At 40.6% G+C, this 27,423-nt stretch overlaps 1 protein-coding gene across 7 annotated transcripts in view; it reads right to left on the bottom strand.

The window, feature by feature from the left end:
- The window catches only part of GOLPH3L (golgi phosphoprotein 3 like), a 52,210-nt gene that overhangs the window by 22,626 nt on the left and 2,161 nt on the right, over positions 1-27,423 (bottom strand). For 5 of the 7 annotated variants that reach the window (XM_077985005.1, XM_077985211.1, NM_001257573.1 and 2 more), the window contains one exon: positions 26,941-27,135. In XM_077985005.1, the coding sequence (XP_077841131.1) occupies positions 26,941-27,123 (183 nt within the window). In that variant the 5' untranslated portion in view covers positions 27,124-27,135. The remainder of the gene's footprint in view (positions 1-26,940; positions 27,136-27,423) is intronic. The other 2 variants (XM_077985073.1, XM_077985274.1) reach the window with 1 other exon arrangement.

The raw sequence follows: 27,423 nt of genomic DNA, 5'->3' as shown, positions 1-27,423 counted from the left end.
CCCACCTCGGCCTCCCAAAGTGCTGGGATTACAGGCGTGAGCCACTGCATCCAGCCCACTAGTCTTTTCTTTGGTCTCTTTCCCCTCCTGGCCTTTGCACACACTGCTGTGTCAAGAAGAACCAATATTCTTCCTTCCACAACTCCTCCTTGTAGTTAAGGATTAAGTACAGGGGTCACATTTCCACATAACCTTCTCTAACATTGTTTACTTCCCCACTCCACCCTCTAGATTAGGTTCTGCACCTGGGTGTGCCCATACAAACTTCTCTCATAACATCTATTACATCATATTGCAATCAACTATTTCTCCTAACTAGACTACAAATTCCTTAAGGAGAGAATATCCCTTATGCCTCAAAAATATTTTTGAAAGCATAAATTTATGCTTAAAACTAAATGTTAACCTAGCAAAAGCTCAGATTGAGCCATAAAATATTCCTTAGACGTCTCTAAATTTCCTGAGGGCCTGATCTTTTACTCAAGGTTGGGATTAGTTCCCTCTCCTGCCTGCCTCATGGCTTCTCCAAGTCATATCTGTTTTTTTGGTTTTGTTTTTGTTTTGAGACAGGATATCGCTCTGTCACCCAGGCTGGGGTGCAGTGGCATGATCTCATCTCACTGCAACCTCCACCTCCCCAGTTCAAGCAATCCTCTCACCTCAGCCTCCCAAGTAGTTGGGACTACAGGCGCGTGCCACCACACCCAGCTAATTTTTGTATTTTTAGTAGAGATAGGGTTTTGCCAAGTTGCCCAGGCTGGTCTTGAACTCCTGGGCTCAAGTGATATGCCCACCTGGGCCTCCTGAAGTGCTAAAATTACAGGTGTGAGCCACTGCGCCTGGCCCCAACTCATATTTGTGACTCCTCTTTAAGGAAGGGGTAGGCTTTTTTTTTTTTAGGTTAACACTTTTTTTTTTTAATAGTTTAGCTACCTAATTAAAGTTAAACTATAACTTACTTCAGAACACATAATTATGTAGGCATAATTTATTCTGGTAATAAATCTTAACAGGTGTGTAAACATTTTAGCCAATATTAAAGCAACTGGAAGAAAGTTTTCCTTTATTGTCTCATTTCCTCCTGACCATATAACTTCTGTTTCAGTGACAGTGACATCAGATTGTCAACAAAACTATAGTGGCCAGGCGCGGTGGCTCAAGCCTGTAATCCCAGCACTTTGGGAGGCCGAGACGGGTGGATCGTGAGGTCAGGAGATCGAGACCATCCTGGCTAACACGGTGAAACCCCGTCTCTACTAAAAAATACAAAAAACTAGCCGGGCGAGGTGGCGGGCCCCTGTAGTCCCAGTTACTCGGGAGGCTGAGGCAGGAGAATGGCGTAAACCCGGGAGGTGGAGCTTGCAGTGAGCTGAGATCCGGCCACTGCGCTCCAGCCTGGACGACAGAGCGAGACTCCGTCTCAAAAACAAAAAACAAAAAACAAAAAACAAAAAAACTATAAATGAGAAGCAGTATAAAGAAATGATGAAGATCAGGATAAAGAAACTACATTTTTGAATGTCACACTTTCCTATTGTAGCATCTCAAAACATATAAAATTTTCCAAATGAGTTTTTAACTTATTAAGAATATGCAATAATAGATAAAAGTATAAAAACATACATGTAGAGTTTTAATAAAATAATTATAAAACAAATACCTGTACAACTACAAGAAAGAGACTGGATTTAGAAAAAGAAAATAACTGAGAAAAGAGAGAACATGACAGTAAATGTCCTCCTGTACTGTGGGTACAGATGACCAATAAAGACTATAATATTGTCATCTATAGTAATATCTCAGAACAGATTGAAACAAATTTAGGTGCAGAATAGCCTGGAGGTAAGGGAAAATACAATTATTTACAGTTAAAGGTCATTTTCCTCTTAGTGTATCTATCTTAGTGAATTCTCCAGCCATTTATAAAAAGGAGTCTATATTAAAGGGCCAATGCTTTGGTATGTCTGAGCAGGAAGACCTAGCACGTACATACTAAAATTCACCATTTGATCATTAAATCTCATTACCAAAGGCTATCTAAATAAAATTTTAGGACCTACCCAACACAGATGGAACTGCACATTGTCTCATGACTAAAGGAGAATCTTAGAGGATTTGCAGAATAAGATCTTCACATAGTGGACTTTAATATACATCTGTAGGCCGGGCATGGTGGCTCAAGCCTGTAATCCCTGCACTTTGGGAGGCCAAGGCAGGTGGATCACCTGAGGTCAGGAGTTGGAGACCAGCCTGGCCAACATGATGAAACCCCGTCCCTACTAAAAATATAAAAACTAGCTGGAAGTGGTGGCATGCGCCTGTAATCCCAGCTACTCAGGAGGCTGAGGCAGGAAAATCGCTTGAATCTGGGAGGTGGAGGTTGCAGTTAGCAGACATCACACCACTGCACTCCAGCCTGGGCAACAAGAGCAAAACTCTGTCTCAAAAAAACCAACCAACCAACCAACCAAATAAACAAACAAAAAACTGTAGGCTGGGCACGGTCGCTCACGCCTGTAATCCCCGCATTTTGGGAGGCTGACGTGGGTGGATAATCTGAGGTCAGCAGTTCAAGACCAGCCTGGCCAACATGGTGAAATCCCGTTTCTACTAAAAATATAAAAATTGGCCAGGCATAGTGATGGATGCCTGTAATCCCAGCTACTCATGAGGCTGAGGCAGGAGAATCACTTGAACCCCAGAGGCGGAGGTTGCAGTGAGCTGAGATCACACCATTGCACTCCAGCCTGGGCGACAAGATTGAAACTCCATATCTAAAAAAAAAAAAAAAAAAAAAAAATTGTAAAAAGAAAGACAAATCCCATTATAGAAATGTATACTTTAGAAAGTGAAAGTGTTCTAGAATCTTAACACCATTAACAGTTTAATGGGTACTTTTCTAGATTTTCATATGCATATTCTATGTTTACACTTATTAATATTATTTATAGAAATAGCATTACACTGAGTGGTAACTTTTTTCATTAACCCATTATTTTGGATATCATTCCACATCAGTAAATATACTTCTTCATCCCTTGTAATGGCTGCATAGTATTGCATTTTAGATGCACTATAATTTTATCTATTCAAGTCCCTACTGATGTGCATTTAGGTTGCTTACAGTATTTTGCTATTATTAAAAAATGCTGGCTGGCTGTGGTGGCTCAAGCCTGTAATCCCAGCACTTTGGGAGGCCACGGTGGGTGGATCACCTGAGGTCAGGAGTTTGAGACCAGCCTGGCCAACATGGTGAAACCCAGTCTCTACCAAAAATACAAAAAAATTAGCTGGGCATGGTGGTGCGTGCCTATAATCCCAGCTACTCGGGAGGGTGAGGCAGGATAATCCCATGAATCCAGGAGGCAGAGGCTGCAGTGAGGTGAGTTAGTGCCACTGCACTCCAGCCTGGGTGGCAGAGTAAGACTCCATCTCAAAAAAAAAAAAAAAAGTAAAGAAGTATTCATTTGTGTGTTTATGTCTGTTGAATATTTAGAAGAAAATTCTAGGTCGAATATTACACATATTTAAACTTTAAACATTGCACAATGGGAATTCAATAAATTCAGACAGTCAACACTTCATGGTGCATTTCCACTGAGTCAAGTATTCAAAGTGCCCTTCCTTATTCAAACTTCCTTGAAGACACACCTTTCAGAACAACTCTGAGGGTTAAAGATCTTAAAAGTTGCCTGCTTGGCAAAAAAAGAGGAAAGAAAACAAAACAACTTAAAGCATCCTTAAAAACTATGCTCATAAGGAGTTTTTAAAATAACATTAGAAAATACTTGTGATAAAGTTAAATGAAAAATAGCCAGATATATAATTGAGTATCCAGGATTATTACAATGATATAAAATAATGTCTACATTAAAACATGGCTTTTAAACCTTTCCAAATTATCTACAGTGAGAAAATATCACTTTTTTAAGAAAAATTTTCAGAAAAAAAGAACCTCTCCATCTCCCCAAGTCTGAAGATTTAACATTAAAATTGCTTCACCTTCCATGAGAGAAGGAATGTTATCATGTCGCTTTGAACCCTTTTTCATCTGCCCAATTCCAAAGTCCAACGAAAGTATAATGATCTTCAGGGGTTATCAAAAATTCTACAAGCAAAACTAATTTTATTATTTTTTTCCTCCTAAAAAATTATTCTAAGAAAAGTTAGTGTACTGTTTGTCCTTGAATCACTCTAGTAAAAAGTGGTATTCAGGATTTGATGTAAATTCCTCTTTTAAAAATTAATGTGATTCATCGAAACTCCAATTCCTATTTCTACATCTCCACACAGCTCATAAAGACATTTTATGTATGTATGCATGTATGTATGTATTTGAGACGGAGTCTCAATCTATCACCCAGGCTGCAGTACAGTGGCGCAATCACGGCTCACTGCAACCTCTGCCTCCTGGGTTCGAGCGATTCTCCTGCCTCAACCTCCCGAGTAGCTGGGATTACAGGGGCCTGCCACCACGTCTGGCAAATTTTTGTATTTTTAGTAGAGATGGGGTTTCATCATGTTGGCCAGGCTGGTCTTGAACTCCTGACCTCAGGTGATCCATCCACCTCAGCCTCCCAAAGTGCTGGGATTACAGACGTGAGCCACTGTGCCTGGCCAAGACATTTTATAAAATAGATCAAGCATTAGAAGCCCACTCCGTTTCATCCTATTGGAGAATGAAGAATTGTGACCTGACATTGTTCTGGTTTAATAGATAATTTCAGCCTGATCGTGAGGAATGGATTATAAATACAGGCAAATGGACAGGATTTCTCAATGAATGAAATGAAGATTATATCCTTTCATGTTCATTTTAAAAGACAGGTAGAAAGATGCAAAGTCAGTTACAATGATCAGTTTATTAATTTTTGCAGGGCTTCTATTTTATTTTTTTTCTTATCAAAAGTTTAGCAAATAAAAACAACATGCTAATGCATTGTCAGTGAAAGGGAAATGCAAAATAAAGGAAAGCAGCTGGTCATCTCTGAATTCCTATATAAGCTTTAAATCTCATTCTGGTCAGTAAAAATACCATTAATTGTTTTACCCTAAAAATTTTTATTTTGTTTTCTTTTTTTTTTTTTTTTTGAGACATAGTCTCCCTCTGTCACCCAGGCTGGAGTGACCTGGCCGGAAAAAGGAATTTTAATTGCTACACATTGTCCAAAGAAAACAGAAGAAAGGCCGGGCGCAGTGGCTCACACCTGTAATCCCAGCACTTTGGGAGGCCGAGGCAGGCGGATCAAGATGTTAGGAGTTCGAGACCAGTCTGGCCAACATAGGAAACCCTGTCTCTACTAAAAATACAAAAAATTAGCTGGGCGTGGTGGCAGGTGCCTGTAATTCCAGCTACTTGGGAGGCTGAGGCAGGAGAATCGTGTGAACCAGGAGGCGGAGGCTGCAGTGAGCCGAGATCTCACCATTGCACTCCAGCCCGGGTGACAGTGCAAGACTCCATCTCAAAAAAACAAAACAAAAAACAAAATAAAACAGAAGAAAAGAGAAAGTTGAGAAGGGGGAGGAAAAATTTGAAAGCAGGCCAGGCTCTGTGGCTCATGCCAGTAATCCTAGCACTTTAGGAGGCCAAGGTGGGAGGACTGCCTGAGCTCAGGAGTTCAGGACCAGCCTGGGCAACACAGTGAAACCCCGTCTCTACTAAAAATACAAAAAGGCCGGGCGCGGTGGCTCAAGCCTGTAATCCCAGCACTTTGGGAGGCCGAGGCGGGTGGATCACGAGGTCAGGAGATCGAGACTATCCTGGCTAACATGGTGAAACCCCGTCTCTACTAAAAATACAAAAAACTAGCCGGGCGTGGTGGCGGGCGCCTGTAGTCTCAGCTACTTGGGAGGCTGAGGCGGGAGAATGGCGTGAACCCGGGAGGCGGAGCTTGCAGTGAGCCGAGATCACGCCACTGCACTCCAGCCTGGGAGACACAGCGAGACTCCGTCTCAAAAAAACAAAAAACAAAAAACAAAAAACAAAAAAAACCGGTCGGGTGCGCCTGTGGTCCCAACCACTTGGGAGGCTGAGGCAGAAGAATTGCTTGAACCTGGGAGGTGGAGGTTGCAGTGAGCCAAGATCGTACCACTGTACTCCAACCTGGGTGACAAAGTGAGACTCCCACCTCCAAAAAAAAAAAAGAAAAAAAATTGAAAACATGTCCAGGCTCTAAGTCTATCTCCCCACAACTCAACGTTGTTTTTTTAAACAATAAAATATTTATCAATTTATTCATCTACTTATATTTAGTTTGACTCTGAATGACTTATGGAAATTTCAGAAATTAAAATCCATCCCCCAAAGACATTTTTCCTTATATAAGGATTCTCAAAGCAATATATCTATAAATGGTAGTCCAAATATTTCCAAGCATATTTTGATCAGTTATAGTATCACTACAATAAGTATTTAGCCATCTTAAGGGACAACTTCAAAAGAGGCAGTACTCTTTTGAATATAGAAGTTTTCATATGTTTGTTAAAAGAGTTTCTGCACAGCAAAATAAACTATCATTAGAGTGAACAGGTAACCCACAAAGTGGGAGAATTTTTTTTTTTTTTTTTTGAGATGGAGTCTTTCTCTGTCACCCAGGCTGGGGTGCAGTGGCGTGATCTCAGCTCATTGCAATCTCCACCTCCTGGGTTCAAGCGATTCTCCTGCCTCAGCCTCCTGAGTAGCTGGGATTATAGGCGTATGTCGTTACGCCTAGCTAATTCTTTTTTTTCTTTTTTTTTTTTTGTATTTTGAGTAGAGACAGGGTTTCACCATGTTGGCCAGGGTAGTTTCAAACTTCTGACCTCAGGTGATCTGCCTGCCTTGGCCTCCCAAAGTGCTGGTATTACAGGCGTAAGCCTCTGCACCCGGCCTTTTTTTTTTTTTTTTTTTTTTAAAGAGAAGAGGTCTTGGCCTGGTATGGTGGCTCCTACCTATAATCCCAGCACTTTGCCAAGCTGAGGCAGGAGGATGGATAGCTGAGGCAGGAGGATCACTTGAGCCCAAAGTTCGTAACCAGCCTAGGCAACATACTGAGACCCCATCTATATAAAAAAATTAATAAATTAGCCAGGCGTGGTGGTGCATGCCTGTAGTCCCACTTAGGAGGCTGAGGTGCCCAGGAGGTCAAGGTGGCAGTGAGCCGTGATCATGCCACTGCACTCCAGCCTGGGCAAGAGAGTGAGACCCTGTCTCAAAAGAAAAAAAGAGAGAAACAGGGTTTCACTCTGTCATACAGGCTGGAGTACAGTGGCACAATCATGACTCACTGCAGCCTCAAACTCCTGGGCTTGAACTGTCCTCCCTTGTGGTTAGGACTACAGGTGTGCACCACCACGTCTGGCTAATTTAAAAAATTTTGTAGTGATAGAGTGTGGCTATGTTGCCCAGGCTGGTGTTGAAGACCTGGCCTCGAGTGATCCTCCCACCTCAGCCTCCCAAGTAGCTAGGATTACAGATGTGAGCCACCTGGCCTGGCTTCCAACGATTTAAAATTGACTTAAAAACACAAGCAGTTATGTTATGTTCAAACCTTAGAAGAGCAAAACTAAGTAAGTGTAGATTTTTTTTGTTTTCAAATAGCTTTTCTCTCCTTGATTACTAGGATATACACATTGTAGAACATTTGAAAACAAAAAAATTCATAAAAATCACCCATAAATTCCATCACCCTGTGATCATATGGGTATATGTATAACCAAACTTTTCTGTACACATAAAATTCACGTATCTTCTACCCATCAACCAATTTTCCCATCTCCTTCTCTCCCAACCCCAATTCTGGGGCATTCCTTCATATCAAATGTTTGTGTGAATTATGGAACAACAGTATGATATATATGTTATAAACCTCAATGAAATATTACCAGCCTGGACAGCATGTTGAAACCCCGTCTCTACTAAAAATACAAAAGATTAGCCAGGTGTGGTGGCATGTGCCTGTAGTTCCAGCTACTTGGGAGGCTGAGGCAGGAGAATTGCTTGAATCTGGGAGGTGGAGGTTGCAGTGAGCCAAGATCGCACCACTACACTCCAGCCTGGGTGACAGAGTAAGAGAGACTCTGTCTCCAGAGGAAAAAAAAGAAAAAAAGTATTGAGGAGTAGAGATAGAAGAAACTGTGAGAGTACTGATTTCAGCAGCTTTCACTACAGGGAGTCAGTAGGATACTGTCTAAAACTGAATAATGTGGTAAGAAAACACAATCCCAATTTTTTTTTAACACTTTTGATTTAACTCCTCCCTCCCTCCCTCCCTCCCTTCCTTCCTTCCTTTTTTTGTGTCTCCCTTTGTCACTCAACCAGGCTGCAGTACAGGTGCAGTGGTGTGAACATGGCTCACTGTAGCCCCAACCTCCTAGGCTCAAGCAATCCTCTGGCCTCAGCCTCCTGAGTAGCTGGAACTACTGGTGCATGCCACCATGCCTGGCTAATTTTTGTATTTTTTGCAGAGACAAGGTTTCACGATGTTGCCCAAGCTAGTCTCCAACTCCTGAGCTCAGGTGACACTCCCGCCTTGGTCTCTCAAAGTGCTAGATTACAGGCTGAGCCACCATGCCCAGCCAACAGTTTCAAACATACACAAAGTAGAGAGATTATGTAGCTCTATGTAGCCATCACCTACTTTCAACAGTTATCAATATAATCTTTCATCTTTACCACCCATCCCACCCCAAACCCAGATTATTTCTGTACAAATTCCAGCTACTATATCATTTCATCCAAAAAATACTGCATATTCTCCCCAAGAGATTAGGATTTTTTTTTTTTTAAAAAAGAACTGTAATACCAATATCATACCTAAAACAACCCAATAAGAACTCCTTAATATTATCAAATATTCAGTAAGCCTTCATATTCCATCAATTTTTTTTTTTTTTTTTTTTTTTTTGAGACGGAGTCTCGCTCTGTCACCCAGGCTGGAGTGCAGTGACCGGATCTCAGCTCACTGCAAGCTCCGCCTCCCGGGTTCCCGCCATTCTCCTGCCTCAGCCTCCCGAGTAGCTGCGACCACAGGCGCCGCCACCTCGCCCGGCTAATTTTTTGTGTTTTTAGTAGAGACGGGGTTTCGCCGTGTTAGCCAGGATGGTCTCAATCTCCTGACCTTGTGATCCGCCCGTCTCGGCCTCCCAAAGTGCTGGGGTTACAGGCTTGAGCCACCGCGCCCGGCCTCCATCAATTGTTTAGTAAATTTTTTCTACAGTTGCTTTGTTTGACTCTGGAGCCAAAGTCCACATTTAATCTTCTGTATTTCATACATTCTATTTTTTTTTTTTTTTTTTTTGAGACGGAGTCTCACGCTGTTGCCCAGGCTGGAGTGCAGTGGCGCGATCTCGGCTCACTGCAGGCTCCGCCTCCTGGGTTCACGCCATTCTCCTGCCTCAGCCTCCTGAGTAGCTAGGACTACAGGCGCCCGCCACCGCGCCCGACTAATTTTTTGTATTTTTAGTAGAGCCAGGGTTTCACTGTGGTCTCGATCTCCTGACCTTGTGATCCACCCGCCTCGGCCTCCCAAAGTGCTGGGATTACAGGCTTGAGCCACCGCGCCCGGCCCATACATTCTATTTTTCTTTTTTTTTTTTTTTTTTGAGATGGAGTTTCGCTGTTACCCAGGCTAGCAGGCTGGAATGCAATGGCTCAATCTTGGCTCACTGCAACCTCCACCTCCTGGGTTCAAGCAATTCTCCTGCCTCAGACTCCCGAGTAGTTGGGATTACAGCCACCTGCCACCAAGCCTGGCTAATTTTTGTATTTTTAGTAGAGACTGGGTTTCACCATATTGGCCAGGGTGGTCTTGAACTCCTGACCTCAGGTGATCTGCCCACCTCAGACTCCCAAAGTGCTGGGATTACAGGTGTGAGCCACCATGCCAGGCTACATGTGTAATTTTATTTTGTTATTTATTTATTTATTTATTTTTGAGATGGAGTCTCGCTCTGTCACCCAGGCTGGAGTGCAGTGGTGCGATCTTGGCTCACTGCAACCTCCGCCTCCCGGGTTCAAGCAATTCTCCTGCTTCAGCCTCCTGAGTAGCTGGGATTACAAGCGTGATCCACCATGCCTGGCCTATTTATTTATTTATTTTTTCAGACAGAGTCTCGCTCCATTGCCCGGGCTGGAGTGCAGTGGCGTGATCTTGGCTTACCGCAACCTCTGCCTCCTGGGTTCAAGCAATTCTCCTGCCTCAACCTCCCGAGTAGCTGGGATTACTGGCATATGTCACTGTGCCTGGCTAATTTTTTGTATTTTTAGTAGAGATGGGGTTTCATCATGTTGGCCAGGCTGGTCTTGAACTCCTGACCTCAGGTGATCCACCTGCCTCAGCCTCTGAAAAATGCTGGGATTACAGGCATGAGCCACTGCGCCCAGCCTACATGTGTAATTTTAAAAGTAAAATGAAATATAATTTTACTTAACAGAAAAAAAAATGAAGTGAAACAATTACTAAACTTCAAACATTTCTTTCCTTTTTTTTAAAAATTTGAGACAGGGTCTCACTCTGTCACCCACGCTGGAGTGCATAACAGTAGCTCACTGCACCCTCTACCTCTCCAGCTCAAGCAATCCTACCACCTCAGCCTCCTAAGTGGATGGAACTACGGGCACATGTCACCATGCCCACCTAATTTTTAAATTCTTTTAGAGATGGGGATCTCGCTGTATTGCCCAGGCTGGTCTCAAACTCATAGACTCAAGTGATCCTCCCATCTCGGCCTCCCAAAGTGCTGGGATTACAGGCATGAGCCACCATACCTGGCCTCAAACAGTTCTTTATTATAAGAGATATGTTATGATGTTGGCTATGGGTTATCAAGTAAAAAGGAAAAAAAAAATTTTTTAAAAGAGAAATGTGGCTGGGCACAGTGGCTCATGCCTGTAATCCCAGCACTTTGGGAGGCTGATATGGGCGGATCACCTGAGGTCAGGAATTCGAGATCAGCCTTACCAACATGGAGAAACCTCGTCTCTATTAAAAATACATACAAAAAACTAGCCGGGCGAGGTGGCGGGTGCCTGTAGTCCCAGCTACTCGGGAGGCTGAGGCAGGAGAATGGCGTAAACCCGGGAGGCGGAGCTTGCAGTGAGCTGAGATCCGGCCACTGCACTCCAGCCTGGACCACAAAGCGAGACTCCGTCTCAAAAAAAATAAAAAAATAAAAAAATTAAAAAATTAAAAAAAAAAATAAAAAAAAAAAATAAAAATACAAAATTAGCTGGGCGTGGTGGCACATGCCTGTAATCCCAGCTACTCGGGAGGCTGAGGCAGGAGAATCACTTGAACCTGGGAGGCGAAGGTTTCAGTAAGCCAAGATCGCCCCATTACACTCCAGCCTGGGCAACAAGATCTAAACTCCATCTCAAAAACAAAACAAACAAACAAACAAAAAAAGTCCTATAAATTCCTTTTTAAGATTTAAAAAAGAGATTATTAAGAGGTTGGGGTCATTTTTAAAACCTAGATGTTTCAATTTTAGATAATGTCTAAGTTACTCCTTATTATGAAAGATACAAGTTAATATCTTTCCCGTATTTTATTACCTTACTTCCCAATTTTAAAATTATAACTTTTATTCTGTGGAGACTCATAATATGTATATTCTATTCTATAACTATAATTCACCAGATCTGTTCTACTTTATCTGAATGTATGCATAGAGAGCTGATGCTGGTTACATGAGATTTTATTATATTGTTTTTTACACATTTTTGTATGCCTGAATTATTTGTAATTTTGAAAAAAACGAATGTTTTAAACTAAAAAATGTTGTTTGGCTGGGTGCAGTGGCTCATGCCAAATGAGCCATGCCAATGATCTGAGGCAGGCAGATCATAAGGTCAAGAGATCAAGACGACCATCCTGGCCAACATGGTGAAACCCCATCTCTAGTAAAAACAAAAAATTAGCTGGCGTGGTGGTACACTCCTGTAGTCCCAGCTACTTGGGAGGCTGAGGCAGGAGAATTGCTTGAACCTGGGAGGCAGAGGTTGCAGTGAGCCGAGAGCCAAAATCCAGCCTGGCGAGGAAGCAAGGCTCTGTCTCAAAAACAAACAAACCAACAAAAGTTTAACAATATTTACAATATTTCTGGGAAGTAAGACGTCTTCTTTTTTTTTTTTTTTTTTTTTTTTGAGACGGAGTCTCGCTGTGTCTCCCAGGCTGGAGTGCAGTGGCGTGATCTCGGCTCACTGCAAACTCCGCCTCCCGGGTTCACGCCATTCTCCCGCCTCAGCCTCCCAAGTAGCTGAGACTACAGGCGCCCGCCACCACGCCCGGCTAGTTTTTTGGATTTTTAGTAGAGACGGGGTTTCACCATGTTAGCCAGGATAGTCTCGATCTCCTGACCTCATGATCCACCCGCCTCGGCCTCCCAAAGTGCTGGGATTACAGGCTTGAGCCACCGCGCCCGGCCCGTCTTCTTTTTTTTTATGTTGTTAATTATACTTCCCTCTATTCCTTAAACTCTTTATCAAGAGCTTTTTCCTAAAACAAACAGGAAAAATAAGTTTGTGTGAACCTTTACAATTTTAAGACCTGTATTATTCCTTTAAATCTCTCTTATGAGTGAAAACGTTAAAAGGATGATAGTGCTGAGAAAGATTTGTCACATAAGCATAAATAGTACAATTAGATGCGTACATAGAATGGGCAGTGGTAGTATGTGTGCAGTAGTCTACTTGACCAACCCAAAGTACTACCCCAAATAACAATGTACAGAAGCTCAGAAATCACAGCACAGTTTTCTCACTATTGTACTAGGCAGAAATTCTATATTAAACTTGAAAATGAAACCTAGAATTTAGTCTTCTGGCAGACATTTAAGTTCCTCACCTATTACCAAAATGAGAGACCCCCAAAAACTTAATTGCATGCAGCCACAAATTTTTTTTTTTTGAGACGGAGTCTCGCTCTGTTGTCCAGGCTGGGGTGCAATGGCCGGATCTCGGCTCACTGCAAGCTCTGCCTCCTGGGTTTACGCCATTCTCCTGCCTCAGCCTCCCAAGTAGCTGGGACTACAGGCGCCCGCCACCTCGCCTGGCTAGTTTTTTGGATTTTTTAGTAGAAACGGGGTTTCACCGTGTTAGCCAGGATGGTCTCGATCTCCTAACCTCGTGATCCACCCGTCTCGGCCTCCCAAAGTGCAGCCACAAATCTTATCTCAAAAGTTAATTAGCCAAAATTTAAAGCTGGTTAGAAATAATAAAATGGGCTGGGCGCAGTGGCTCGCGCCTGCAATCCTAGCACTTTGGGAGACCAAAGGAGGAGGGCTGCTTGAGGTCACGAATTAGAGACCAGCCTGGACAACAAAGTGAAACTCCCTGTCTCTACAAGAAAATAAAAAAATTAGCCAGGCATGGTGGCATACGCCTGCAGTCTCAGCTATTTGGGAGGCTGAGGTCAGAGTATCCCTTGAGCCCAAGAGTGGGAGGCTGCAGTGAGGCATCTTTGTGCCACTGCACTCCAGCCTGGGCAACAGAGTGGAGATTGTTACCAAAAAAACTAAAAAATAAAAAGGCCAAGTGTGGTGGCTCATGCCTGTAATCCCCACACTTCGGGAGGCTGAGGCAGGCAGATCACTTGAGCCTGGGAGTTTGAGACCAGCCTGGCTAACACAGTGAAACTCTGTCTTTATTTAAAAAAAAATAATAAAATGATTATTGCTAAATTTTTATCAAATCCTAATTCAGATTAATTTAAGAGCTCCACAGAAATGATTCCTTATTTAGCAGAGGGAACAAAATCCAGAGAAGTAGCGAGTTTCAATAGGATGCTTCTGCAACAGTTTAGATTGGAGGTAATAAGATAAGGAAAAATGGGAATGGAAAGGAGGTATCAATGGCAAAGAGTGCAAATCTAAGACTGCAACAATTCTTTTATGTATTTCCAACTCTGGAACTATCATGAGTACCCAGAGAGAGGTATATGAAAACAAAATAAACTGTTATCCTTCCTCTACACCTCAATAATTCATCTAAAATCCCTAGAAGCCACACAGAACTAATTCAGATATCAAGTGGGTTTTCTATCCCCCAGATTATATCCCCAAGTAAATTAATAGTTATTTTTTAAAGGATGGTACATTATCTAAGTAAGAAAATAGTGAACAATTGTATTTACTTTTTTTTCATCCTATGTGTGAGGCCACTGAAACAAAAGTCAAAGATTACTAAGAATACTAGGTTAGGCTCTCTTCCAGGAAACATTTTTCAGTGCCTTCTTGTTCCAACAACTAAGGTCAGGCCATTGGTTGCTCAGTTTGTAAGAGCTGATTCAACTGATTATTTTCAAGTCTAAAAATAAGAAACTACTGCTTTGAAAGTTTAAGGCTATCCTACAGATATTTACTTTAAAGCATGTAAGTGGCTATTTATGCTCAGCATTCAACTAAAGTCTCTTTGGCCATAAGAAAATGACCATTTAATTAAGAGCCAAGACTAATGGTTTAAACAACAACAAAAACATAATAATAACGGTTATTATTTATTGAGCATTTACATGTGTCACGCTCTGAGTTAAAATTTTTATATAATCAGGCTGGGCACAGTGGCTCACGCCTGTAATCCCAGCACTTTGGGAGGCCGAGGCAGGTGGATCACCTGAGGTCAGGAGTTCAAGACCAGATTGGGCAACATGGTGAAACCCCGTCTCTACTGAAAATACAAAAACTAGCCAGCATGGTGGATGCCTGGAATCCCAGCTACTCGGGAGGCTGAGGCAGGAGAACCACTTGAACCTAGGAGGCGAATGTAGTGAGCTGAGATCACACTACTGCACTCCAGCCTGGGTAACAAGGGCGAAACTCCGCTTCAAAAACTTTTTTTTTTAAAAAATAATTAGTTAATCTAATTCTACAATAGCACTATTAAGTCAATATTATCTCTATTAAATAAGAATGAAGGAAAAAAATGTGAAAATGGAGCCCAAGTCATATAGCTGATAAGTGGTAGACCCAGGATTTGAATGTAGATGTGTCTGATTCCAAAGCCTGTGCTTTTATCCACTGCTGATAAAAAGATCAGAAAATAAAAGATGGTAACTAAGCACACTGAGAGGTATGATAAATGCAAGGGAATTCAGAGAATGTAAAGTTCAGTGTTGGATTTGTGATGGGCTTTAAAACAAAATATGGGAAGGAAACATGGCAGGAATATGTAAAATGGACAAACGGGACTAGAGTGGTAAGTAGACTGAGCAGTGAGAAATAAGGTTAGTCAGTTAAAGTGGGGCTTAGAAAGCCAGGAAAACACACTCCTGCCCTCAGGAAGGTTGCAGACTAACCTTAAAGTTAACAATAATATACATTTATTCAATGGAATCCTATGAAACCATTAGAAATAATGGGGTATGTTTATATTTATTGGCATAAAATATGTCCACATTATAATACATGGAAAAAGAAGGCTACAAAATAACATGTCTGATTATAATCAATATTTTGGTAATTACACATCTGTGGCTGGGCATGGTGGCTCACATCTGTAATCCTAGCACTCTGGGAGGCCAAGGCAGGTGGATCACTTGAGGCCATGAGTTCGAGACCAGCCTGGCCAACATGGCAAAGCCCCGTCTCTACTGAAAATATAAAAATTAGACGGGCATGGTGGCAGGCGCCTGTAATCCCATCTACTCTGGTGACTGAGGCACGAGAATTGCTTGAACCTGGGAGGTGGAGCTTTCAGTGAGCTGCAGGCACCATTGCACTCCAGCCTGAGTGACAGAGCAAGACTCTGTCTCAAAGAAAAAAAAAAAATTATGCATCTGTGTATACATATATATGCACTGAAAACAGTCTATAAGGATATATATTACAATTTTACCAGTAGTTATCTTTGGGAAGCAAGATTACAGGTGGTTTTTACTTTCTTCTTTACACCTTTTAAAAAAACAGGTATAATTTACACAGAGTGAAATGCATAGATGTTAAGTTCAATGAGTTTTGACAAAAGCATATATTCATCTTATCTGACACCCCAAGCAAGATCTGGAACACTTGTATCATCCCAGTAAGTGTCCTCATGGAGGGCCAGGAGCGGTGGCTCACACATTTAATCCCAGCACTTTGGGAGGCCGAGGCAGGTAGATCACTTGAGTCTAGGAGTTTGAAACCAGCCTGGACAACATGGCAAAATCCCATCTCTATAAAAATTACAAATAATTAGCTGGGCATGGTGGCCTGCAGCTGTAGTTCCAGCTACTTGGGAAGCTGAGGCAGGGGAATCACCTGCTCCTGGGGAAGGCGAGGCTTCAGTGAGTCCTGATAGTGCCACTGCACTCCAGCCTTGGTGACAGACTCTCTCAAAAACGAAAAACAAAAAACAAAAAACAAAAACAAAAACAAAAAAACATGTTCTCATGTAGATCTCAGTCTGAATTTCTTAGGGTAAATGTATTTCACTTTTAAAATATTAAAAAGTAATAAAATTACTTTTATATCTTAGACAAATTTTTAAAAATAAGTAAAAAAACCAAAAAAAAAAAAAAAAAAAAGAGAGAGAGAGAATACAGTAACCTCAAACCCTTTGATTCAGTATTTTTTTCTATTTGCCATTCCTACCTTAAACCTCTTGGACAACTATGAATAGGTAAGGGCAAACAGAGAAACTAATGAGTAACTGGCACGGACTTTCTTCCTCTTCCATGTTCCTACAGCACTTTTTTGGTACCTTTCTCCTAGTACTTACATACTGTGTCTAGCTATATAGTTATTGTATACATATCTTTTCTCCTCTATCAAATCCCTACACTTCTGTAGGAAGATAAGTGCATCTTACTTTTATATTTTCCTTACTTTTCTCAGTGCCTTGCATCAAGGAAGTACTCAAGACTGGGTGCAGTGGCTCATGCCTGTAGTCCCAGCACTTTGGGAGGCCGAGGCATGCAAATTACATGAGGCCAGGAGTTCACAACCTGCCTGGGCAACATGGCGAAACCCCATCTCTACTAAAAATACAAAAATTGGGTGTGGTGGTTCACGCCTGAAATCCCAGCACTTTGGGAGATTGAGGCGGGCGGATCACGAGGTCAGAAGATCGAGACCATCCTGGCTAACACGGTGAAACCCCGTCTCTACTAAAAATACAAAAAATTAGCCAGGCGTGATGGTGGGCGCCTGTAGTCCCAGCTACTCGGGAGGCTGAGGCAGGAGAATGGCGTGAACCCGGGAGGCGGAGCTTGCAGTGAGCTGAGATCGCGCCACTGCACTCCAGCCTGGGCGACAGAGCGAGACTCTGTCTCAAAAAAAAAAAAAAAAAAAAAAAAAAAGTTAGCTGGGCTTGGTGGTGGGGGCCTGTAATCCCAGCTACTCGGCAGGCTAAGGTACGAGAATTGCTTGAACCCAGGAGGTGGACGCGTGAGCCAAGATCACGCTGCTGCACTCCAGCTTGGGCGAGAGAGCGAGACTCTGTCTCAAAAAAAAAAAAAAAAAAAAAAAAAAAGTTAGCTGGGCTTGGTGGTGGGGGCCTGTAATCCCAGCTACTCGGGAGGCTAAGGTACGAGAATTGCTTGAACCCAGGAGGTGGACGCGTGAGCCAAGATCACGCTGCTGCACTCCAGCTTGGGCGAGAGAGCGAGACTCTGTCTCAAAAAAAAAAAAAAAAAAAAGGGTACTCAATAAATGTTGGCTGACTTGAACTGAAGAAAAGAAAATCACATCATTACACAATTTAATGATACTTCCTGAGAGTGAGCTGCCCTTTGGGCAGATGTACATAAATAACTGAGATTATCTTCATAACCTATTTACCTAAAATCTTTCTAAATCATTGTTATGAGCTGAATTGTGTCCCCTCAAGTTTCAAATGTTGAAGTTATAGCCCCCAGTACCTCAGACTACATCTGTCTTTGGAGATAGGGCTTTTAGAAGAGGTGATTAAGTTAAAAATGAGGGTGTTATGGTGGGCCCTGAAGCAATCTGACTGGTGTTCTTTTGAGAGGAGGAAATTTGGACACACAGAGACACCAGGAAGGCATTTGCATAGAGGACACAGCAAGAAGTCTGCAGGGCAAGGTGAGAAATCTCAGAAGAAACCAAACCCATCAATCTTGATCTTGGACTTCTAATCCCCAGAAAATTAATTTCTGTCATTTAAGCCACCAAGTCTGTGGTATTTTAGCATGGCATCTTTAGCAAACGAATACAATCCTACTCTCACAGAAAAATCTAGAAGAGGCCTGTCTATTCATTTAGTCTTAAGCTTTTTAAATTTTTCATTTATTTTTAGAGACAGGGTCGCACTATGTTGCCTAGGCTGGTTTCAAACTCCTGGGCTCAAGCAATCCTCCTGCCTCAGCCTCCCAAAGTGCTGAGATTACAGGTGTGAGCCACGATGCCCACCCTTGGTTTTAAGCTTTAAGATGCAAGAACAAATCACTATTTGACTTACTCATATTTATCTCTTTTTAGTATAATAGTCTCTTCCTCCTTCCATAAGGAAGATATGTGACATGGGTTCTAATCTATAGCTGAAGAGTGAACTGACAAGAAAAATAATGACTATTTGTACACCAGACCTTCTGATGTGAATTATTTTTATTTTAATTTTTTTTTGGAGACAGAGTTTCACTCTTGTTGCCCAGGCTGTAGTGCAACGGCGTGATCTCAGCTCACTACCAATTCCGCCTCATGGGTTCAAGCAATTCTCCTGCCTCAGCCTCCTAAGTAGCTGGGATTACAAGCGTGCACCACCACGCCCAGCTAATTTTTGTATTATTAATAGATATGGAGTTTCACCATGTTGGCCAGGCTGGTCTCGAATTCCTGACCTCAGGTGATCCACCTGCCTCGGCCTCCCAAAGTGCTGGGATTACATTCAGCTCATAACAATGATTTAGAAAGATTTTAGATAAATAGTGAGTCACCGTGCTTGGCAATAATATGATAATTATAATTAAATATTATTTACTTCTTCTTTAAACATATCTTCCTTTTGCCAGTTGGGTTATTCAAACTTCTTACTTGGACTTGTTGCCCTTTATGACTAGAATATCTTGTTTGAAAAAGAAGAAGAGAAAAATAATGTATAGAATTTTCCTATTTCCTCCTTAATATTTGAAGCAATGGAATGGAAAATTTGAAGTAAAAATAAAACTAATAAAATCATTCAGAATTCCTCACAGTAGTATCTTCCCTTTTTCTGACATTATTGATGTCTAGTTAATGTTTTTTATAGGATCCCAAAATCTTTTTCCAAGAGTGAGCTTTGCTGGGGTATTAAACATCTGAACAAGAAAGGTATGGATAAAACTTGAAAAATAACTCATATGCCAAATATTATTATGAAACAATAATCTTTTATCTTAATAGGAGGCATAAATTAAAATCTATATGAATCTGGCCAGGTGCAGTGGCTTACACCTGTAATCCCAGCACTTTGGGACGCCAAAGCAGGTGGATCACTTAAGGTCAGGAGTTTGAGACTAACCTGGCCAACATGGTGAAACCCTGTCTCTACTAAAAATAAAAAATCAGCCAGGCGTGGTGGCGAGCACCTTACAGTCCCAGCTACTCGGGAGGCTGAGGCAGGAGAATTGCTTGAACCTGGGAAGTGGAGGTTGCAGTGGGTTGAAATCGCACCAGTGCACTCTAGCCTGGGCAACAGAACGAGACTCCATCTCAATAAATAAATAAATAAATAAGATAAAATCCATATTAATCTACCCAAGGAGGTGAAATTATTTGGGTCACACTAAACAGTTAATGATCCTGAACAATTCTCTTTATTTCAGGAAGAAATATAGAGAATCATGTGAAACTTGCTTTGTAAGCATGTCTTTTTTTTTTTTTTTGAGACGGCATCTTGCTCTGTTGCCCAGGCTAGAGTGCAGTGGTGCAGCCTCGGCTCACTGCAACTTCTGCCTCCCTGGTTCAAGCAATTCTCCTGCCTCAGCCTCCCGAGTAGCTGAGGTTACAGGCACGCACCACTACGCCCGGCTAATTTTTGTATTTTTAGTAGAGATGGGGTTTCACCATATTGGCCAGGCTGGTCTTGAACTCCTGATCTTGTGATCTGCCCACCTCGGCCTCCCAAAGTGCTAGGATTACAGGTGTGAGCTACCGCACCCAGCCAGCATGTCCTTTTTAAACTGCAAAGTCAGATATTTATTTTTGTTGTTTTTTTTTTTTCCTGTTTTGCAACAGGGTCTTGCTCTGTGGCCCAGGCTGGAGCACAGTGGTGTGATCATAGCTCACTGCAACTTCGAACTCCAGGGCTTAAGTGATCCTCTTACCTAAACCTCCTGAGTAGCTGGGACTATAGGTTCACGCAGGGCTAAGTTTTCACTTTTTTGTAGAGACTGAGTCTCACTTTGTTGTCCTGGCTTGTCTTGAACTCCTGGCCTCAAGTAATCCTCCCACTTTGGCCTCCCAAACCACTGGGAATACAGACAGTGAAACACCACGCCCAGTTGCAGAGTCAGTTTGAATGTAAATTCCACAATTTATTGCCCAAATGATCATTTAACTTTGACTCCTATAAACAGAATGATATCTGCCTTGCAGGATTAAACAATGGAAAGTACAAAATGTTTTGAAAATTATACAAACATAAAATATGGAGGCAAAAGTGATGAAATGGCTGACAGCAAGTTTATAGGCACAGTGGTTACAGCCAAAATCCCAAACTCAAGTGGGCAGCTTTGTCTCAATATCAATACTAGATATTTTATATTTTGGAAGAGTACTGTGTGCATTTGGGGGTTGGGAGAATTAGGGAGAAGATCTTAATGAAATAGCTTACGCTATGTTTTCCTACTATTAAAACAGGTCTTTGGTCTTCCAGTTTATTTCCTTTTATAACAATAGTAGTTATTTGGGGTTAATATGCCTGGATATAATAAAAAACAAAAGTTTAAAAAAATTTTTTAACAGCTTATGTTTAAATAAAAAAAACCTGACAAACAAGCCCTTCTGATACAGTCGCCCTATTCACAATTGCAGTAACTAATGGGAGACTTATTGTTCATTTTGCACAATCAGGAAACTAAGAGGTAAGACCAGGTAGTAACTTAAATTAGACTTTTATTTTCTTTTTTTTTAAGACAAGGTCTTGCTCTTTGCTCAGCCTGCTATTAATATTTTAATTATAATAAAATGTTTTAGGATTGAATCACTTTTTAACGAGAGCAATTTTCTTCATTCATAGCCAATAATGGATAAGTTGGACACTGACTGACTGACTGATTTTAAAAACTTTTTTTTGGCCGGGTGCGGTGGCTCACACCTGTAATCCCAGCACTTTGGGAGGCTGAGGCGGGTGGATCACCTGAGGTCAGGAGTTCAACACCAGCCTGGCTAACATGTGAAATCCCATTTCTACTAAAAATACAAAAAATTAGCCGGGCGTGGTGGTGCATGTCTGCAATCCCAGCTGCTCAGGAGGCTGATACAGGAGAATCACTTGAATGCGGGAGGTAGAAGTTGCAGTTGAGCCAAGATAGTGCCACTGCACTCCAGCTTGGGCAACAAGTGCAAAATTCTGTCTCAAAAAAAAAAAAAAAAAACTTTTTGATTAGTGTAGTGAATTTTTTTTACCAGCTTTAAAAAAGTTTTACTTCTAATCTCCTATTGCTAATAAAGATGAACTATACCTGATGGAGGATCATCAGCAGCTTGAAAAAGCATAGCATTAACATACTTTATAATTAAAAATACACATGAATTTCATACGTATAATTCCCATATGTATAGTGGATAATAGTGGATTGTTTGAAAAAAGATAACTGACAAGTACCAGGAGAATCTTAGCAGCACTGTTCATAATGAACTCTTGAATGTGCATTAACTCATAGAATGAATAGTGGTATATTCACATAATGAAATATTAATCACGATGAACTGTATTAAATTAAATTATATGCAACAACGTGGATAAATCTCACAAACATTGTACTGATAAAAGAATACACTAAAATATTAACCCAATAAAACAGAGTTTAAAAACAGGTAAAACTAAAATATATTGTTTAGGGATATACATACATGTCAAAACTACAGGGAGGTGGGCAGCATGTGATTAGGGGCAGGCATAAGAGAAGCCTTCCAGGATGCTGATATTGTTCTATTGGTGATTACCACACCCGGCTAATGCTTTTTTTTTTTAATTTGGTAGAGATGGGGTTTTGCCATGTTGGCCAGGCTGGTCTCAAACTCCTGGCCTCAAGTGATCTGCCCACCTCAAACCTCCCAAAGTGCTGGGATTATAGATGTGTGCCACTGCATCTGGCCAGATGCTTAATATTTTAAAACCGGCCTGTGGTAGTTACCCCTCAGAATAATTTTTTTTTCCTTTAAGACAGGGTCTCACTCTGTCATCCAGGTAGGAGTACAGTGGCACAATCATAGGCGCACTCCAGCCTTTAACTCCTGGGCTTAAGCAATCCTCTCGCCTCAGCCTCCCAAGTGGCTGAAACTACAGGTGTATGACACCATGCCAGGCTAATTTTTATATTTTTTGTAGAGATGAGGTCTCACTATGTTGCTCAGGTTGGTCTGGAATTCCTGGCCTCAGGCAATCCTTCTGTCTCCCAAAGTGCTGGGATTACAGACAGAAGCCACTGTGCCTGTTTGAAAGAGACATAGTTTCTAAAAAAAAAATGGTAATATTGGGTTCTAAACAGAGGATCTTAGGCAACTCTCCAGTAAAAGTTTGGGAGTTTGGGACACAAAATTTAACATTTAGGATTTTTTCTTTTTTTTGACTTGTCATAAACCTCAAACCATGTAAAAACAAGCAATTATATACACATTAAAACATATACTCACAAAGAATATAAAAATGTCATTAAGTCCTAATCTGGACACAAAAATTAAATGGGCTTTACTGTTTTCATTAGGCTGATTCTCTTTTCCCTAAAGGAAAGAGTCTAAAAGTCTCTGCCTGGTAACAAAATCTATAATCTGGTCCAAATCAAATTTACTGATTTTGAATCCCATTGTTCTCCACCTACTTCAGTCACACTGGCCTACTCAGTTATCTCCCAAACTCATCAAGCTCATGATACCTTTGCTCACTCAGGTTCCCTCATCCAGAACGTGTTTCCTTTTCTCCATTCATGTTAATCCTCCCATTTTTAAAGGCGTGGCTTGTTTTACTGCCTTTTTCTATTCTTCACCGGATTACTCTGTCCCATGATGGTTTCTCCTCTCTCTAACTCCCTTGGCTCATTCTAACATGCAAAAACTTGCTTTTTATTGTTGTTTACTTAAAAAAAAATCTTTTGCATTGTGAAATATAATGCACACACAGAAGAATAAACAAAACAAAAGTAAAAAGCTTAATTATTCCAAAGTGAAGATCTATGGCCCAGGTGCAGTGGCTCATGCTTATAATCCTAGTACTTTGGGAGGCCAAGGCGGGTGGATCACTTGGGATCAGGAGTTCGAGACTAGCCTGGCTAACACGGTGAAAACCTGTCCCTACTAAGAATATAAAAATTAGCCAGGAGGGACAGAGCAAGACTCCGTATCAAAAATAAATAACTAAATAACTAACTAACTAACTAAATAAATAAATAAAAAAGGCTGGGAACAGTGGCTTACGCCTGTAAACCCAGCACTTTGGGAGGCCACACCTATAATTCCAGCCCTTTGGGAGGCCAAGGTGGATGGGTCACCTGAGAGGTCAGGAGTTCAAGACAGCCTGACCAATATGGTGAAACCCCATCTCTACTAAAAATACAAAAATGAGCGAGGCATGTTGGTGGGCGCCTGTAATCCCAGCTACTCAGGAAATTGAGACAGGAGAATTGCTTGAACCTGGAAGGCGGAGGTTGCAGTGAGCTGAGATCGTGCTGCTGCACTCCAACCCGGGCGGCAGAGTGAGACTGTCTCAAAAACAAAAACAAAAACAAAACTAATAAACTTCCTCTAGGTCCAGAAACAGAAAATTGTTACTATCTAGAAATCCTCTTCATTTTCCTCCCTAATTAGTAACACCCTTTTCCTTCCCCTATCCCTTACAAAAAGATAACCACTATTCTAAAAACTATAGTAATTCCTGGCTTGATTTTCTTTATAATTATACCACCTAAATATGCAATCTCAAATACAATAGTTTTTTGAATTTCATATAAATGGAATCATTCAGTATGTATATTTTTGTGTTTGGCTTTCTTTATTGAACATGAGAAATGTACATGTTGTATAACAATGTTCATTTTCATTCTGTATAGAAAACATATTTATACTCATTTAAACAAATGGATGATTCATTTTTTTTTTGATGATCCATTTTTATCCATTCTGCTGTTGATGGACCTTTGGGTTACTTAACTTTTAAAAAGTATGTATCTTTTTGTCTCTTCAGCTAGAATGCAAGTTTCTCGAAGGCAGGCACCATATACTATACTATTTTATATTTACCTTAGCATTAATATTTAGCATAATGTTAAGCACATAATGGGTGTCCTCAATCACAGTAAATATTGATTAAATGAATCTATTGATAGTTTGCGAGATAAGAAAAAAATAAGTACAGTTGGAGATCAATTTAATATTTTTAGAGATAGTTATATAACTGGCCTTTTATAACTACTATTACTTAGATAAAATGTTTGATCTCTTCTATTCATTTACACCTAAGGATTTATTGTCTTTTATTCTTCCTGAGCCAAATGAAAGCTAAATATTTGTTAACTATCCTCAAAAATAAAATTAGAGCAATTCAAAAGGTGGTTAATATTTATTTATTTATTTTTTGAGGCCTCGCTCTGTTGTTCAGGCTGGAGTGCAGTGGCACAATTTCGATTCACTGAAGCCTCGACTTCCCAGGCTCAAGCAATCCTCTTGACTCAGCCTCCTGGGTAGCTATGACTTCAGGCATGTGCCACCATGCCCAGCTAATTTTTTTGTTTTAAATATTTTGTAGTGATAGGGTCTTACCATGTTGCCCAGGCTGGTCTTGAACTCCTGCGCCTAAGCATTCCTCTCACCTTGGCCTCCCCAGTGTTGGGATTACAGGCATTAGCCACTGCATCCAGCCATCTACTCATTTTGTACAGTATCTCACCAATATATCAAGTACGGTCCATGGCCATAGCTCTCAATGAGCTGCTTTACTTTTTATTCTATTTCCTAAAATTTATATTAACCATTATAAACATAAGAAGACAAGCTCAAAAGCAAAAATTCCAGTGCATAAGGTCAGCAGGAAATTAATCATTCCTATTCAAAGCTAAAACAAACCAAATAGCTTTTAGTTCTATATCCTCTTTTTCTACAATCAGTGACTGTTTCCTAGGTAATGTGTAAACGTCTCAAAAGAGTATTTATACCACCTAATCTTCAGTCCTATTCTGACATTCTCTTGGAGAGCTGGTTTTGCCTTTTCGCTTATTTGCCTTTTATAAAACTGAAGCCTCATAAACTTCTCAGCAAACAGGAAAACATATTTCTGGGCAAGAATTTCTGATATACCTACATCTTGGCCAGGTACACAATAAGCATGTCTCTAATATTAGTTTTAACAATACACAGACTATAACTGGTCTTGTAAATTTTGTTCAAGTTGTTAATTTAACAAGAAAAAAAGTAAAAAGGAAAATAGTAAATAAATGAAAGGCAAAATCTAAACAACAATGGTATTCCCAAGTCGAAGAATTGATGTAGAAAAGAAGAGCTGTTACTACTTGTATGCAGCCAATTTACTTCTAGCTAAGGATAATTATCAAATCCAAATACAGTATTTTTAAAATCTAAAATAACATTCTAATTTTATATGTTTTCAAAACTGAGGCCAGTAATAAATACACCTCTTTTTATGTGTATGTGTAGGGGTGTTATTTACTAAGGCTTTCCTGGAAAGAAAGCAGATTGTTTAAAATGTTACCTTCGTAACTTCTTCATGAGGGACTAGTGTGATGAGAAAACACAGTAAAAAGTTACAAATGAAGGATGATGATGTATACTAGTAGTAGACAAGCCAGGAAAACTGTTGGTTATATCACAAGACTCAGGATCTCAAGACTAACTATAGTATAAAATAAATGTTCCATTAAATAAGGAGACATTTAGGGAAAAAAGGCAAAAGCTAAAATTATTTTTAAAAATTTTTAAAAATTAAAATAATCCTCTATTGTTTATGTATGTGTATGTATGTGTGTGTATATATATATATAAAACTACACACACACACACACACACACACATATATATATATATATTTTTTTTTTTTGAGACAGGGTCATTCTGTTGTCCAGGCTGGAATGCAGTGGTGCAATCTTGGTTCATTGCAACCTCTGCCTTCCAGGTTCAAGCGATTCTCCTGCCTCAGCCTCCCGAGTAGCTGGGATTATAGGCACAAGCCGCCACACACGGCTAATTTTTATATTTTTGGGTAGAGACGGGGTTTTACCATGTTGGCCAGGCTAGTCTTGAACTCCTGGCCCCAAGTGATTCACTCACTTCGGCTCCCCAAAGTGCTGGGATTACAGGCGTGAGCCACTGTGCCCGATCCAATTGTTGATATTTGACTTATAAAGATGCACGAGGAAAAAAAAAATTATTTCTGCTATAAGAAACCTACCAATTGTTTATTTCTGTAAGGCAGCTAATCACACATGTTCCTTGTCTTTTCATTTAAAAGACTATTTCTCCTCAAAGCTGAAGAAGACTTCGATGTGTTGGGCCCTCTTTCTTACTTTAATAAGCGGTTGTTATTTTGCCTTTAATCTGACTTGGGAAACTACAAGTACAAAACTTTATACTATATCCTCCTCTCTTATATCTTCTAAAATTTTGGAGTAATTTTGAATTAAATACACTTCACGTAATTATACTTCTGGATTTTTACCCTCCAAGTAACAGTCACTGTCCCAACTCCTCCATCTTTCAGATGGCTGGAGCACAATTCTAAGACCAATTTAGTATTAAATATATTCCATTAGATTACTTCCTAAAACATTCCAATATTTAATAGTCTTTGAGATAGCCTAGCAAACCTAATTGCATTACCTCTTTATCTTTTAGTCCTAGAAGCAATACTTCTTCCATAAGAGTAAGGCGGATATCCTTAGAGTCTCCAGAATCTTCATTGTCTGGACTTTTCTCCCAATTACTGTCTTCCTCACTTTCCATCTTCTTTTCAGAGTTCTTGCTTACTTCAGTGCGACGGGCCCGATGAGTTAAAGTGGTCATTCTCACCTGTTTCTGGAGGGAGTAGTGAAAAAAAATACATATGTATGCTTATGTAAATAAATCATATATTCATACATGCATACTAAACATGTATAAAATAGGAAATATTTACAGATTTAAATATAGAAAGTAATGACTAGAAAAAGTGGGTGGGTAATACAGTATCTTTTCCAAAGTACAATAGCTTGGACTTCACAGATGGCACTGACAAAAGATGAAATGGGTAATTCTAAAGTCCAGTATAAATGATCATCTTTCAAGCCTGGTGACTTCTTCTTTTCTTTTTCTTCTTCTTATTTT

This window comes from Macaca mulatta, chromosome 1 (assembly GCF_049350105.2).
Source record: "Macaca mulatta isolate MMU2019108-1 chromosome 1, T2T-MMU8v2.0, whole genome shotgun sequence".
NCBI classification, from domain to species: Eukaryota; Metazoa; Chordata; class Mammalia; order Primates; family Cercopithecidae; genus Macaca; species Macaca mulatta.
Note: the sequence above shows the minus strand (reverse complement) of the source record. Positions and strands in the feature narration are given on the sequence as shown.